We start from the raw sequence: 15,369 nt of genomic DNA, 5'->3' as shown, positions 1-15,369 counted from the left end.
ACAGTCTATCTTCAAATAGCTTCCAAAAATCCAGCCCATAATCTCCTAGCGGGTGATCACTGTGATTAATCTGTGATTAACTGAGAAAACGGCACCATTTTGTCAAAATGTATCGTCTTGTACTACACAACACCGAAAACAGACCACTGTATTGGGCATTTTGTATCTTAAGAAAAGAAATGAACTGCAACCATGAAGGGGTTAAGGATCTTTGTGTTTGGTGTATTATGGACCTAAAGACTGGAGATAAACTATAATGGGAGAACCTGGGTGATCTAGCAAACTAGGAGTTGATTTATTGCTTTTGGAAAATGTTTTAAATCCTGGACCAGATCCATTTCAGGTTTACTGGATACCCTACGTTCTACCATAATAGTCTATCTTCTCCAGTCTTGGAGAGCTTTAATAAATCGGACCCTATGTGCCTGATTTGTTTACCACTGAGCGCATCAAACCACTTTTCGGTTTATGTTACCAAGTGTTTCAACGCATTTTACACTGAACATCAATACGATATAATGCAGAATAATTTGCATTTTAATGCATTTGGATTGAGTACAATAGAAAACACTTTCAACAAATCCAGATATGAATTCACCCTTAAGTGTTATTGATATTTATTGTAATAAATGGAAGATTTTATTGATTCTTCCGAAGTTTAAAATTCCAGCAGCTGTGCCGTTGAGTAGAATATGTCAGCATTTGGCTAGTGCTGTCTGGAACATATTAAAAACCTAATATTGCAGATTGTTCTTGGTCAGTACTTATTACAGAAGTTTGTATTGGGTTCTCCTCTCGGTAAAATGTAACTGCTGTGCTCCTTTGTGTCTGGACAAACTTTTGAAGTATTGTTTCTAATAAGAATTAAAAAGCGGTCTTCCGGGGTAAAAAAATGGGAGCTGCCATTGCAAGACTTTTTTTTTAAAGAAAAACAGAAGGACCATCACTTTCATTCATCTTTCCTGCCTAAGAATCTGGCCTGTTTATGGAAATAACTCTCAAGCTGCATTCTTGTTTTCAGATTAGGTATGAATAAGTGGTATACCCAACAGTGTTCTCCCCAGGCTCGTTTACCTGGGTGCACCAACCTTCACTTTTTAGTAACCACCTGGTTGTTTATGAGTGATTACTAAAAAGTTGGGTCACAATACAGGAGTCACCACCCACCTACAGCTTCTTCCCACCCAGCGTAAAAAAGAAAACAATCTGGGGGGGATCCTGAGCAATGTGTCTTCTCTGTATTCTATCTGTATGATACCCCATAAAGAGAGAACTTTAATCTACATTCTGCTTTGGAATGGGCAGCACAGACTTGTTCTGTGCCTGAGCAGCCCCTGCAGACTATTAATCCCAAACAAATTAGCAGGGTTCCCAAATATATGATCACCAAGTCAGCTATGAGAAGTGAATCGCATGGCATGTTTATAAACTGCTGTTATTGACAGCAATGGCTGCTCGAATAGTGTAGTATGCACACTTTGTGAATATAGGGAAATTTTGAACTCCAGGAACACAATTTTAGCAATTATTAAGCGAAATACAGAGACTGTCATTTCTCTGCCAGTCTAAGATGCTTGTTACCTGGCTGGCAAACCCTCCAGGTTCAATACTTTGCAGTCACTGGCCCAGTACAATTTTTGAGGTCAAGATTTTTTTTTTGTGTCTTTAGTCTTTCCAATCTGCTTGCTTGTTCTGCACCAGTGGCTCAGAAGCTGTAAAACCAGAAAGCTATTATTTCTTCTAGGCAAGTATCCAATTGAAGTATAAGAAATTGCAGCCTCTGTATATTTTTTATGAACATTCTTTTGATCAGGATTCCCCATTCTTTCCTGTAATAAAAACTTCTGCATATTTAGTCCTGTTCCTGGTCACCTCCTATATCCAGCGCATGTGGTCCCCTACCATCAGAGCAACACTCTTGTTGTTCTACCTATTTGCTGTGAGCTCAGTCTATCACCCAGGGGTACATCGTCGCAAAGGCTGAGCTCACCATTGTGACAGAGTGTCCCAAGAGTGTCAGGGAAAGTGTATGAATGGCTCCAAGGCACTGGAGCCGGCCAAGGGAAGTGAAGGGTGGGTTCCTTGGCCCAACCCGAACCTGATTTGCGTTATATGCACCTGCAGTCAGGTGCAAAACAGGGAGATGATCAGCTAGTGTGTTGCAGGCTGGAATGTGAGCAGTCAGAGGCTGAGAAGGCAGCCAGAGGGTTCCCGGCTGAGAAGGCAGCCAGAATCTGTTCCAGGCAGGGGAAGGGAGCCAGAGTGGGTTCCAGGCTGCAAGAGAGGGACCAGAGCTCCAGGAAAGCCAGCTGGCAAACAAGACTTGAACTCTGAGTGAAACAGTGTTGATATTGAGTGCTGGAAAGACAGAGCACCCAGTGAGGTAGTTAGATGCTTAGCTGGGCCAGTGTTGTTTATTGTTTTTACTTTAAAATGCTGGAGAGTGTGCTGTAGCACTGGGCTATATAAATAAAACTGCTGTTATTTTGGACATTTGGTGCCTGCTGCCTATTATCTGCCCTGTAAGCATCCTCTTACCATGAGCAACCCCCAGTTATATGCCACACCATATAAATAATTGACCAGATGACCCAAGCACCCCCCCCCCCCCCCCCCTGCTGGATTTAGACGAGGAACTGCAATGTTATCCTCCAACTGGCTCGGCTCTTATATATTGGTCTGTGAGGGCCTTCTTAAGGATGTCCCTGGGTTGGTAACTGGGGAGAAAGAAAAGACGTGTGTACACAAAGAAAAATGGCAGAGCTCAAGTCCAAATTTAAATAGCAATGTATCTGCCTTAAGTGAGTCACAATGGCTCAAAATTGATATGATTGATAAACAGTTGGGCAAAACTAAAAGTTGGCACACATTACATCCACGTGTCCTCAAAGAGCTGAGGTCAGTTTTTTCAAAGCTATTATTTCTAATTTTTAGAGACTCCTTTTATCACTGGCATGGTACTAATGGATTGGCGTAAGACCAATGTTCTTGTGGACCCTCCTAAACCAGTAGATTGCTCAGCTAGCTGACCATTGCATGAAGAGTTCCTCCATGGGTTAATAAAAGCGCTTCTGGGATCACTCTAATAGGATTGCAGCAGCCAGTCCCCTTCTAGAGTGTAGAAAGTTAAAGAAGAGCACTGCACAGGTTACAGATTCATCCAGTAGGTCTTCAATAGTCTCTGTAGTATTAACAAACAAGCAGCCAGTGCATTTCAGGGGGTCACTATCGCCCCTTCATTCGGGTTTGAGTAAACCTAATTCAGGTCATAGAAATTCCAGAAGTTTGGTTTGTGAGGTTGTTGTCTTCTTTTAAAGACTAAATCAAAGGAATTCATCTCTTTATCTTTATATAAAAGTGTTATATAAACTAAATACTCAACACTCAAGCAGATATCTTTTTCATTTCTCCTGAATTTGTATTATCTTTGATCTTTGCCCTTTGTTCATCCACCACTTCGAGGGGAAGAAGTGTCCTTCTAATCAAAACTTGCACAGGGCTAAGGAGTCTCTCTTCCTAAACATGACCCTGTTTAAGCTCGGGCACAGTCACACAGTTCTGTATCATGGGAGTAAGGCAATTGAATCACATGCTCCTCCACAGAGAGTTACCAGCTTTAGGTCTTTACTGCGGTAGGCAAAGAGAGTATTAAAGAAGTGAAGGGAAGATAATTATAAGCAGTGCCCAGGGCACACATTTTGGGGAACATGTTGCTTTTTTCTGCATGGGCAATACCGTAGCACAGTTCAAGTGCAAGCTTACCACATAAAGAAGATATATATTTTGTGGCCACTAGATGGTAGACTTGTGTAAGCTTAGAATTCAAATCCTAAATGATACAGCTCAATATTTGACAATCTCATATACACAAAATACATAGATATGAGACATCAGACTTTGTATTATAGTAAGGATCCCATCCATCAAATCACTTAAAGGGTTAGTTACCTTAAATTTTTGATCTGTGCCCTTTTCTCAAACCTTCCAGTACCTTATGTTCCGGTCTCTAGGAAGCCTGCAACAAATCAATTTTTTTTTTTTGGGGGGGGCAGTAGGCAGTGGGGACAAAAGCCTCTAATATTGGTAGCCATTGGAAAGCATACCCCCTTACAGTCATAGTTACTAAGATTATTGCATGCAGTAATGTCATGTTGCCTTTGGGAAGGGACCCTGTGCCAACCCAAAGGGTTGGTTTTCAAACATGTTGAGAGCTTTCACAATAAAGCAAGGATCCTGGACTTTGGAGTGCTGATGACTTTCTCCTATTTTCATTGCTGGGGCTTTTAGAATTGTTCAGTATTCCTTTTTATTATATTTTACATTCTGATTGTACAGTTTACTTTATATAGTTATTTTCTTGCTGTACATATGGTTTGCATGTCCCTCTTTTAATTCTACAGTTGCAGTTTTTTAAGGTATTACACCTTCAAGTGAATATCACTGGAGCCACCTTGATGCAACTCACTTGGGCCACATGGTTTGGCATCTAAGTGGTGTAGCAGCACCGTATGCCTCTCTTCATCAGCAGATAATGCCATTTATGTATATATGTGCCTTCTTCATAATTCAACGCTCTGACTCTCCTTGCACATCCCCTGATGAAGCCTTCTGGCGAAACGCTTCGGGATTGAGATGTTTGAGCATTTTGTACATCTGTTGCAACATTCAGATGACTTTTTGTTTGGTAAGCGAGGCATATCCCTATCAATATAATATTGATGGATGCCTTCATAGTCCTAATTGTGATTTTACCATGTTTGCTTTTCTTATACCACTTTAATGAATTTTGTATCACCCACATTGTATTTATTTGAAAAATACACCTGAAATCTTTGCCAAAAAACCCTGCTTCTTTTCTACTTTTTTCATACTTTATATAGTTATATAGTCTGTTAGGTTGAAAGTCCCTCAAGTTCATCCACTAAGGAAATAGGCATATCCCAGGTAAACTAAGTTGACATAGTTGATCCTGAGGAAGGCAAAAAAACCCTTATAAACCCTGGTACAATTTGCTCCAACAGGGAAAAAAAAAATTGCTTCCTGATCCTGAGACGAGCAGATGTTCCCTGGATTGGCAGTCACTGTTATCTTTACTTTAAAGCTTTAATACCCACTTATATTCTGTGCTTCTAGAAATCTTCTTCTTAAAGCAATCTATATTAGTTGCTGAGTCTACTTCCTGAGGGAGCCGATTCCACATTTTCACAGACCTTACAGTGAAGAATCCCTTCCTTATCTGGAGCTTAAACTTCTTTTCCTCCAGATGAAAAGAGATCCCTCTTGTTCTTTGTAATGATCCTTAAGTGAATAATTGGGAAGAGCGTTCTCTATATGGACCATTTATTTATTTATACAGAGTGATCATATCCCCCCTTATACGTCTCTTCTCAAGGGAGAATAGATTCAGTTCAGCTAATCTCTCCTCATAGCTGAGCTCCTCCATTCCTTTTATTAATTTAGTTGCCCTTCTCGGCACTCTCTCCAATTCCCCAATGTCCTTTTTGTGATCTGGTGCCCAAAACTGAACTGCATATTCCAGATATGGTTTGACCGATGCTTATCTAAAAGCAAATATGTAGGTCAGGAGCAGCCTTCCTGATTATATTCAAATAGAATGGATTTAATGGTGCAATCAGAATATGGTGTTTAGGGTCATGTGGATGCACAGTACAGTAGCCCAAAGTTACCCATCCTTCAAGCGTACCTAAACTCAGAATTTTCACTTTACGTAGAAGGGTAGACAACCCTTTTATGTAGGAAAAAAATTCTGTTTTTTTTTTTTTTTTTTTAAAGGGTCCTACACTGCACCCTAATTCTCGATTGTCCAGGCAATCAAGAATAAATGGGAGCGCAAAGCCTTCTGGGATACCTACGTCACGCATCCCGGGAGGCTCTTTGGTGTTCCTTCTGCGCATGCCCGAGCATCTCAGGCATGCACAGAAGGAGCCCTTTCGTCAATAGAGAAAAAATTGCAGATCTCACGCATGCAGTGAAATCGGCAAGTTTTTTTCCCCATCTACATCACCCGATTTCGCGTCTGGGTCAGGTGACGTAGGAACAAGAACCTGGAAGAAGAGGAGAAGATGGCGCCGCCAGGAACGCTGGCCCAAAGACGGATGTCAGGATGACGCAGGACCCGATTGCAAGAGACCTTTGAACCATTTGACAGCCCTGCAGGATTGAAGGTAAGTGTATGTTTTTTGTTTTGGGGGACTTTTGAGTTTAGTTCCTCTTTAAAGCTATCCACAATCGAGATATTTGGAATCTGTAGGTTACTTCATTTTCCGTATTCTGATTCCTCATACTCCTGATATTAATGTAAGTTGGTTTGTTTTCCCAGTCTGACCTTTTCCCTCTTCTGTTCTAGGAGAAATGTGTTGCGGCCTTGGCTCGCGTAGAGCGCACAGACTTTCTGTCACCCATGTGTATAGGAGAAGTGGGTCACGTCAGTGCTGAAATTACCTACACTTCAAAGCGCTCCGTGGAGGTGCAGGTTGACGTTTTGGCTGAAAACATCCTGACAGGTAAGTCTGGAACAGGCAGAACAAATTTGTGATCTTGCTGACCCGTCTGAGCAGAATAACTTTTAAAGGTTGTATGTAGGCAGTGTAGATTTAGAGAATAGTCATTTTTTGTGCCCCGGTCTTCATTTATCTGCGGGACTGCCAGATACGAGGGGGGACACAGCCCATGTTAAAGACCCAACAGGGGTTATCATTTTCTTGATAAACTAATATTTCAACAAAAATCTTCCCATAATATGGCAACAGACGATGTCCCATCTGCAATAAAATAACCTTACCTGCCTGATCACAATTTTTTAATTGCACTCACTTTCCAACACTTCCATTGCAGCTGGCTGCTATTTTCCTCCTTATTTTCAACTTCGACCATCTTGGTTGCCCAGGCCAGAATGACCTAACTCCTGTGCAACCGCATTAGAGTTCATTAAGTTACAGCAGCTGAAGGAATATTTTGACAAAGGGGAACAGGTGTTCAGGCAGGTAAGAATGCTGTTTGTAGAAAGTATATCGCCTGCCCCTTTCAGTAGAAAAGCCCTACCTGATTGTAACTTTAATTTAATTTTTTATTTTTTTGAATGGACTTTAAAAAGCCCCACAACCTCTACTGGATGCAGCCCCAGCAGACTCTGATCTAGCACTCAAATGACACGTTTTATGTATAATTTTTTTGCACGTTTGCAGGCACATTGCAAGTCAATAGCAGGAAAAAATAATTGAAAATATTTTATTTTCTACCTGCAATTTCTAAAGTTGATGACAGGGTCTCTTTAAACACTTTATTTTTTTTTTTTAGCGCAAGTTAAGTCTATTACTAAAACCAATAAACTAGTTTCTCTGGCACCCTGAGTCTTGTCAGCCCTATAAATTCCAGCCTTTAGAGAAGTTAAATAGGGCAGATGAGTGATTCCACCTTCAACCGCATAGCCGGTTTAGGTCATCTGAAACAACTATTTGCTTTCTCCGGGGTTCTGATAAGGACAAGCAGTGCTAAGTTGAGTCTTTATCTTCTGTGCAGTACCATACACATAGTAGATATTCACCGGTTGTACAGCACACTTCTGAATCCCAAACAGTGTCTGTGGGCAGCCACAGCAGGAGAATCACAGATAAAATACTGATATTTGGCTGGACGCCACAAAATATGAAAACTGAGAGTTTGAAGAAGCGTCTTCTTAGTAAATGACACACTGAGAGCTAAAGTGACTCTTCAGGCAGTGTGTACATTATAGAGGTAGAACCATTTACTAACAAAACATCCTATTATTTCCCCCTGCTGGAAATATATGTGTAGCCAAACTTCCAATTGTACGCTGCACAGTCTGGGGGCAATCTCTGATTGACGGTGGTTATATGTTCTGCTATGCTGGTGTACCCTAAGTCATGCAATCGGTTATCTGTTATATTTCTCACTTTATTCTGTCACTCTTGTCTCCGAAATATATACCCAAGAGTGAGAACAGTCAAAGTACAAAGAAGCAGCTTTTTTGGCAACAAACATATACATTTACTTATTAGAACAGCATATAGTATTGACTAGACAGAGCTCAACTATGTCTGATTATATATTTAAACAATTTACAAGTATGCCTCTTTCCTCCCGACGTGTTTCGCCAATGTGGCTTTCCCAGGGGATTTTTCAGAGTCCTTTATTGATAATTTCTCATTTATTATTGACTAATCCTCATTATCTTATTTGTCTGTAACATTTTATGTTAAACATATTCACCTACAAGTTATGATGTATCGCTAAGACTATCATTGTTCACTCTACTAAAGGTCTCCCAAAAATACCCTAAGGATGCGTCAGGAAGAAAGAGATGTATTTGTAAATTGTATAAATATATAATCAGACTATCATTAGATATTGGTTCTTCTTACTCACATGTACATTCACTTACACACATTAATTGTACTCATCGTAGTTGAGCTCTGTCTAGTCAATACTATATCCTGTTCTAATAAGTAAATGTATATGTTTGTTGCCAAAAAAGTTGCTTCTTTGTACTTTCTCCTCTGTTTTCTCAATATATCACATTAAATGACATTCAAAAATCGGGCTATTGATAATCCTGTTCCTTCAGATTTCCAGCATGGATTACGGAGCGCATTTTCAAATTTACACTGCTTTCTGGAGGCGCCGTTTATGCCCCCCCATTCATGCTATCAGTTATCTGTTACATATTTAAACATTAAAATTGTCTGCCTATTTGTGTAGGTCTCCCTTGTGCCACCAAATAATATGGACTCCAGAAGTCTTTTGAAGGTGGTTTTTAAATATTATTTTTATTATAAAGGTAGGACAAAAGGTATAAAACAATTGAACTATACAAACATAATAAAATAAATATATAATACAATCTTGTACAGTGTTTTGAATTCACAAACAAATAACATGTAAAAATACAAGATTAGATTAGATACACTGAGGTTTGCTTCCCATACCCCTTTATCCATACCCCTATTTTTTCAATTTTTTTATTGCTTCAAACTACTCCATTACATTCAACATAAAACCAAAACCATAATTATAAAAAACGAAAGAAATCCGTAAACCTGCCAGATCCAAGAAAGGAGTACACTTCCATCTCTCACCATGTTAACATAGTACATGTGTCATAGTATATATCCTAGAAAAACTCTTGGAACAGAAGCAGAATATACAGTACTTGACTGAATATCCTGCACATTATTACCGGGCTGGCGCTCCAAATGCTCTTTGGTCATACCAGGGTGTGTGATGGAATATTTCAATCGTATCATGTAGTAGAGAAGGGGACAATGTATGTTGCAGATATGGCATCTAGGTACCAAAGATTTTTTGTGGATGAGTATCTAGGTGCTGAATCGCTTTCATCTTGTCGATAACCATCAGGGCCTAAAGATAGTTTATAAGTTAAGTAGTGGTCGGGGGACACTAATTTTTCCAATTTTTCAGATACTTGTCTTAGCTGCTAGTAGGCAAAGATGCTCAAACTTAGATAATCTCCCCAAAGGGGTTTGATGGGACACTTCATAAAATAGTGCCGAATGTGACTGCAGTTGGAAAGTGCGACCTGTGACTTTGGTAATAAACTGAAAAACTGACTTCCAAGAAGTACAGATGTGTGGGCAATCCCTAAGGGGTAAGCACAATTACACCTCACTAGTCTATTTATTACGGGGTGTGATTCGATTTTCAAATTAAAGGCATAATATGCTCTATGTATTATCTTGAACTGCATCTCGCGGCACATTTCACTGACTATACTTTTCCTGACATATGACCAACTATTTTCCAATAGCTGCAGAGTATCTGAGTACGAGCTATTTAAATACGCAGCCCATTTAGTCACAAAAGTTAGTGAAGTTTCAGCCTCCAAAGATTTATCCATGAGCATGGGGTAAATATGTGAAATTGAGTGCTTGGACGTAGGTGTTCCCAAAATTTGGTTTACCAGTGGGGGTAACATGAGACTGGTCCCGGTACCCTGCCCAACAAAAAAAGTGGATTAAACCTTCATATAATAGAGAAAGTGGTGGGATGGAAGTGTATACATAACACGAAGAATATCAAATGGTAGCGATTGAGTGTTCTCATCCAGGAGGTGTTTCAACAATAATATTTATTATTTTAATGATTCTGCCTCTGCCAGATGTTTTTGTTGCATAGTGCATGCTACTACCATGTCTTCCCCAAGTAAATATCATGTACATGCAACCTTACAGGTAGTGTAAAATGGGAACAGGCTAACTTTTTAAACTTTTTTTTTTTTATTTTTTTGATGGACAGGGGTCAGCATATGCTCCCTGTACAACTTGTCTGCATCTATAGTTCCATGCTGTGTGTGTTTTCAGACATTAAGTTTTTCACCAGTATGAGATTCATGGCTTTTGTGGATTCAGGTCATACCACACTGGCTATCTCTCTCTACCTACACACATCATTGAGCCCTATCATGTGGTTATACGTTACAGTATATATGTATACACACATAAAAAAAAAAAAAAATATATATATATATATATATATATATGTTTTGGTTTCTGTATTTTAATAATATCACTTTCAGACAAATGTAGCAGGCATTGTGAAAACGACATAGGGTGGCCATTTGAACCCAGGAACACTTAGTGGGCAAGTTTGCATTGCAAGCTTTTCAGATTATAAGAATACTGGGTACTGCAGAGATTTACAGAGGGTTCGGCCCAGTGTACTTTGCCCCAACATTAGTATTCCATCTTTAGTTTGGATGTTGGCTATTTTCAGTGTTTTGCAGAGTTTGGGTTTATGTAGATGTACAGAAGTTGCTTACTTTCTGTTGCTTTCTTGCATTTGAGATCAGTTTCAAACACCTCCAAGATCAATTATTCTGATTTTTATTCTGACCCCTATATTCTTTTTCTGATCTAAGCTGCTTCAACTTTATCTTGCATTCCTATTGACTTGCTTGCCATATGATCTCTACCTGTACTGTACTGTAAACGGGAAAGAAGAAGGATCAGGGCATCACACAGGTCTGTAAAAATAGGTTTTAGACTTGGTGGTTAATTTTAGCAGTTAGTTGACCATTGTAAGTACGCACAGCAGTGTTTTATGGTTTGTCCTTGTTACCAATATGTTTGCAGCTCCTCTGTTTAGCAGCTGGCAGCATCCCCAGCCTCCCTTTAGTCATATGCACTCTGTACATCTCCGCATCCCTAGCACACTGTACTCAGCTGGAGCGGATTATTGAATATGTTCTGCAGCCTTTGAGCTTAGTTCCTGGTCATGATTCTGGCCTACTATTGACTGAAAGCTTTATGCCTCTCTAGTCTTTGCAGAATCTTTAGCTTGTTGCCTGCCACTTGCTCAGTGAAATTCTTCTTGGATTTGGACTTCAGCTTGATCCTGACCTTGCTCTCTGTTTCTCTGACCTCGGTATGTTCTGACCACAATTATTGCCTACATGACCCTGGTACCTGCCCACTGGCTGTCCCTGCGCTGAAGCTATCTGTTCATCCCTGATAATGAGTGCCTGAGCTCCATGACCTGGTAATCTCCCAGCAGCAAAGCGATTCAGTGGCCACTAGGGTTACTGGCCCATCGCTCTGGTGAAGACTAGGAGACATGTAGACTGGGTATTCCCGTGCCACTTGCCCTAACAGTCCAATTGCCTGTATCATCCTCTTTTTTTGCACAGTATTTTTTTTTAGGTTATCGCCCTATCATCTATTAATATTTTAGGTATTACCATATGTAATCTTCAAAACGGTCCTGTTGAAGGACATTTTAATAGGTAGAAGAAGCCCTTAGAATCATAAATGGTCTCAGTACGAAGCCACAGAGCAGAGCCATCATGTACTTGTCTTACGGAGGTATATTTTGAATCCCTCATCATTTCATTCACGCCGGCCCTGCTCTTGAGCAGTGTCTGCCTGTGTGGGATTATGCGTCTCTATTATTCAGTGTTATATTTTTATCTCACTTGACACACTTCTTTTCATTTCCCCTCCAGCTCTTGCCCCACTTTTCTCTGGAACACTTCTCCTTTATTCATCTATTCGGCTTTACACTTTCATTTTTACCATTCCTGCCCATGTCTGTGCTGTGAATGGTGTATGCAATAGACAGACACTACATCATCGAGCAGATTCATAGATCGCTCTTACACAAAGGATAGCTAAAAATGTCTATTGTTGCTGATAATTTAGGTTTCTCGTTCCCTGTGCCATCATCTGCATAGCCTGATGAGAAATTGATCCCTGTCAATCTCTGTGGTCCCTCATGGTACCTCCTACTAGTTCCTGAGCGCTCTCTGATCTCACTCATTACCATGATAGGGCGTCAGGGAAGGAACCTTTGAAAACTGCAGGAGAACATAGAAATCAACCTTCTAAAAGGTCCTTTTTTCTGGTGGACTTTAGTTTTCTGCCATGGAGCAGCATTGAGCAATGCAGATTGGGTAATAATTGAGTCTCTTCAGATTTAATATGTAATAGGGTTAGAGAACCCGTGCCGTTATCCAGCAGGTTTAGTATAAAGACCGTACCATTACCGGCCCACTCCTGCTATAAGGAGGCCTGTGACTTATCTGCTTCCACCTGTGTGACGGCACTGGTTCCTGACTCTTGGGGATTTCAGAGTTGTAACTTTGGTCAGGAGGGCAAGGTATAAGCTCCAGGTCACAACTTGAAGACAACAGGGGGCTTCCGCCTATTGTGGCTGAACTGATCAATGAGGACATGAGAGAGATTGGAGTATGCGTAGGTGGTTAAAGTGCCAATAAAGTGAACATGTTGCTTGCCATGCAAAGCCAAAGTACAGGTTTAAAATGCAATGTGATGGGACACTATGTAGTGCGTGCTAAATCAAAATGCCACATCCCAAATAAATACCATGAGAAATCAGACTTAAAAGGCAATACAGACAAGTCTATTATTCTCCCTAGAATTTTTTTTAGGCTTGGTGGGAAGAAGCTGTAGGCGGGGGGTGACCAAACTTTTCAGTTATCACCCATAAACAGCAGGGTAGTTACTGAGTCAGGTGGTGCACCCAGCTAAAAGGGTCTGGGGAGAACCCTGAAGACCACCAATCAGGTGCAGGACTTTTAATTTGGCAAAAGGCATAAATACATATTTTTTTTCAAATATATTAAAATGAACATGTCATAAAACATTCGCTAAAAGGTTACAATACACATTGGAAGTATGGAACAAGCATTGGTTGGGTAATGACGTCTGAGATGGTAAAATTTTCGTAAGCATAATTTAATAATCGTTAATTTAATATAAAAAATTGTCCACTATAAACAAATCAAAAGTTGTAAGTTCCCAATTTCTCAAAATATACGTCTTTGATTTTTCAATGCGTTTCATGTTGAAAAGTTGCTTCTTCAGGAGAAAACGTTTATCTCATAGGACTACTAGTGTATAGCACTCAACCATAAAAAGCAGTTAATGAAAGCATTGGACAGGGAAATGCCAAATAAAGTAAATGGTGAAAGACCTATCATCAAGGGAAGGTCTTTTTATAAAGCAAAGTTATGGAACTTGGAATAAAGAATTGGTGATTGACAGCCTGGACTTTTTGTCCTTTCACATCCTTACAAAGGGGTTTATTTAAAACACAATGTTGGTTCCCTTTCCAAGCTCTTTGAAAATATCTTCTAAAAAATGAATATTATATATGCATAACAATATATTATAAAGGAGCCCCTAAATGAACCAATCAAATTAATGACAGATGTGTATAGGTTGTATTCATTTTTAATAAAATTTCTATTTTTCTTTCATGCTCGGACCAATCTAATTTAGGAAAACACTGTGGTTGGATGCATTCAGATGAGACAGAAGTATGTTAGACTCCGGAAAGAACCATACATTTCCTAAACTGATAATTGGATTATATTGTGTAGCCACTTGAGATGCAAATAATGTTTTGTGGAATCTTTCTGCTAATAATTGTGGTGGGCGAGCTGTCTGCTGCAGTCTGCATATCAGCACCTTTTTGTTGCAATTCGCAGTGAATAACCTAACTTTAGAACTCTTCAAATAATTTGCTGGCTAGGCAGCGGTAACCATGACAACCGTTCTGCGCCCCCCCACCTTCTTCACGAGCTCCTTAGCTGGATGTGTGATGATGATTGCTCAACATCCAAACAAGTTTGATTTCCTAGCTTTCACATGGTTCTTTTGTTCTGAATCCCCAATCTGGCCTCCTTTAGCTGGGGTTAAAATTTTCCTCCATCGGAACGCCATGAAGGTGGAATTCATCCCCACCACTCATACCAAAGCCCTCTCGTAGCACTCGCCCCAAGTTTTGAAGTCTCTCTGGAGAGATGTATATGTTATTTAAAGCCGCGCTCAAATTAGCCTCGCTAGATTTTGTTTTCTTTACCGCCTAGGTTGGCGTGGGTGGAATAGACTGCATGTTGAAGAGCGTGTGGCATATCGCGGTCTGTCGTTTGTACCTGGAGGTGGAAAAAGGAAACTTCAATTATGAACACAAAAATAAACTATTTTATTTTGTTTTTATATTTCAACACACAGGTTGTCCCCGGGTTACATACAAGATAGGGACTGTAGGTTTTTTTGAATTTGTATGTAAGTCGGAACAGGTATATTATTTTAATAAATGCAATAAGGACAAATGTTTGTCTCAACATATTAGGCAGCGTGGTGTCAGTGTATAAAATCCTCGCTGTGAGTTAATCACAAACAAAGCAAAAAAAAAAAAACTTTATGGAGCCTAGACATTCATTACCTTCTGGAGCAAGCTGTGCTTTGATCAAAGAAACAACTGCAGAGTTTGTCTTGGTCATTAAAGAGTTACAAGAGCAGGAAAAGACTTCTTCTGCAAGTCATGCGACCTGCATGTTTTTGAAATGTGGGAGGAAACCCACGCAAACACGGGAAGAACCTGCAAACTCCATGCATTTAGTGTCCTGTCCGAGATTCAAAGCTAGGACCCAATGCTGCAAAGGCCAGAACACTTACCTCTAAACCTCTGTGCTGCCCACGGTTTACCTTGACGGGCTGCTTTTTGTCATTCTCATTAGAAACAATAGTAGAAACAAGGTTTGTCTAGACACAAAGGGGCTGGAGAGAACAGTGCCCCTTTCCTGTGTATTATGTAGGGCCTTTGATTGTTGTACCCATTCAGGGCAAAGTGTGCTGAACAGAAGGTATTCTCTTGGGGCAGTTTGCTCACCAGCACTTGCCCTAGAAATGCTGTGTACAAATCCGTGCAGGTCTTTGGAGGAGTTTACGCCAACTTATAGACCCCTGTTCACACTTTACCTTTATTTTTAAAGAGGAAGTAAACTGCCCAAAACAGAAAAAAAATCCACTTACCTTCAATCCCACAGCACATTCGGTCGGTCCAGAG

General features: G+C 40.1%; 1 protein-coding gene across 8 annotated transcripts in view; it reads left to right on the top strand.

Moving 5' to 3' along the window:
- Positions 1-15,369, top strand: part of ACOT7 (acyl-CoA thioesterase 7) — a 123,695-nt gene that overhangs the window by 17,868 nt on the left and 90,458 nt on the right. For all 8 annotated transcript variants that reach the window (XM_072426896.1, XM_072426900.1, XM_072426895.1 and 5 more), the window contains one exon: positions 6,368-6,524. In XM_072426896.1, the coding sequence (XP_072282997.1) occupies positions 6,368-6,524 (157 nt within the window). The remainder of the gene's footprint in view (positions 1-6,367; positions 6,525-15,369) is intronic.

Source organism: Pyxicephalus adspersus, chromosome 11 (assembly GCF_032062135.1).
Source record: "Pyxicephalus adspersus chromosome 11, UCB_Pads_2.0, whole genome shotgun sequence".
NCBI classification, from domain to species: Eukaryota; Metazoa; Chordata; class Amphibia; order Anura; family Pyxicephalidae; genus Pyxicephalus; species Pyxicephalus adspersus.
Note: the sequence above shows the minus strand (reverse complement) of the source record. Positions and strands in the feature narration are given on the sequence as shown.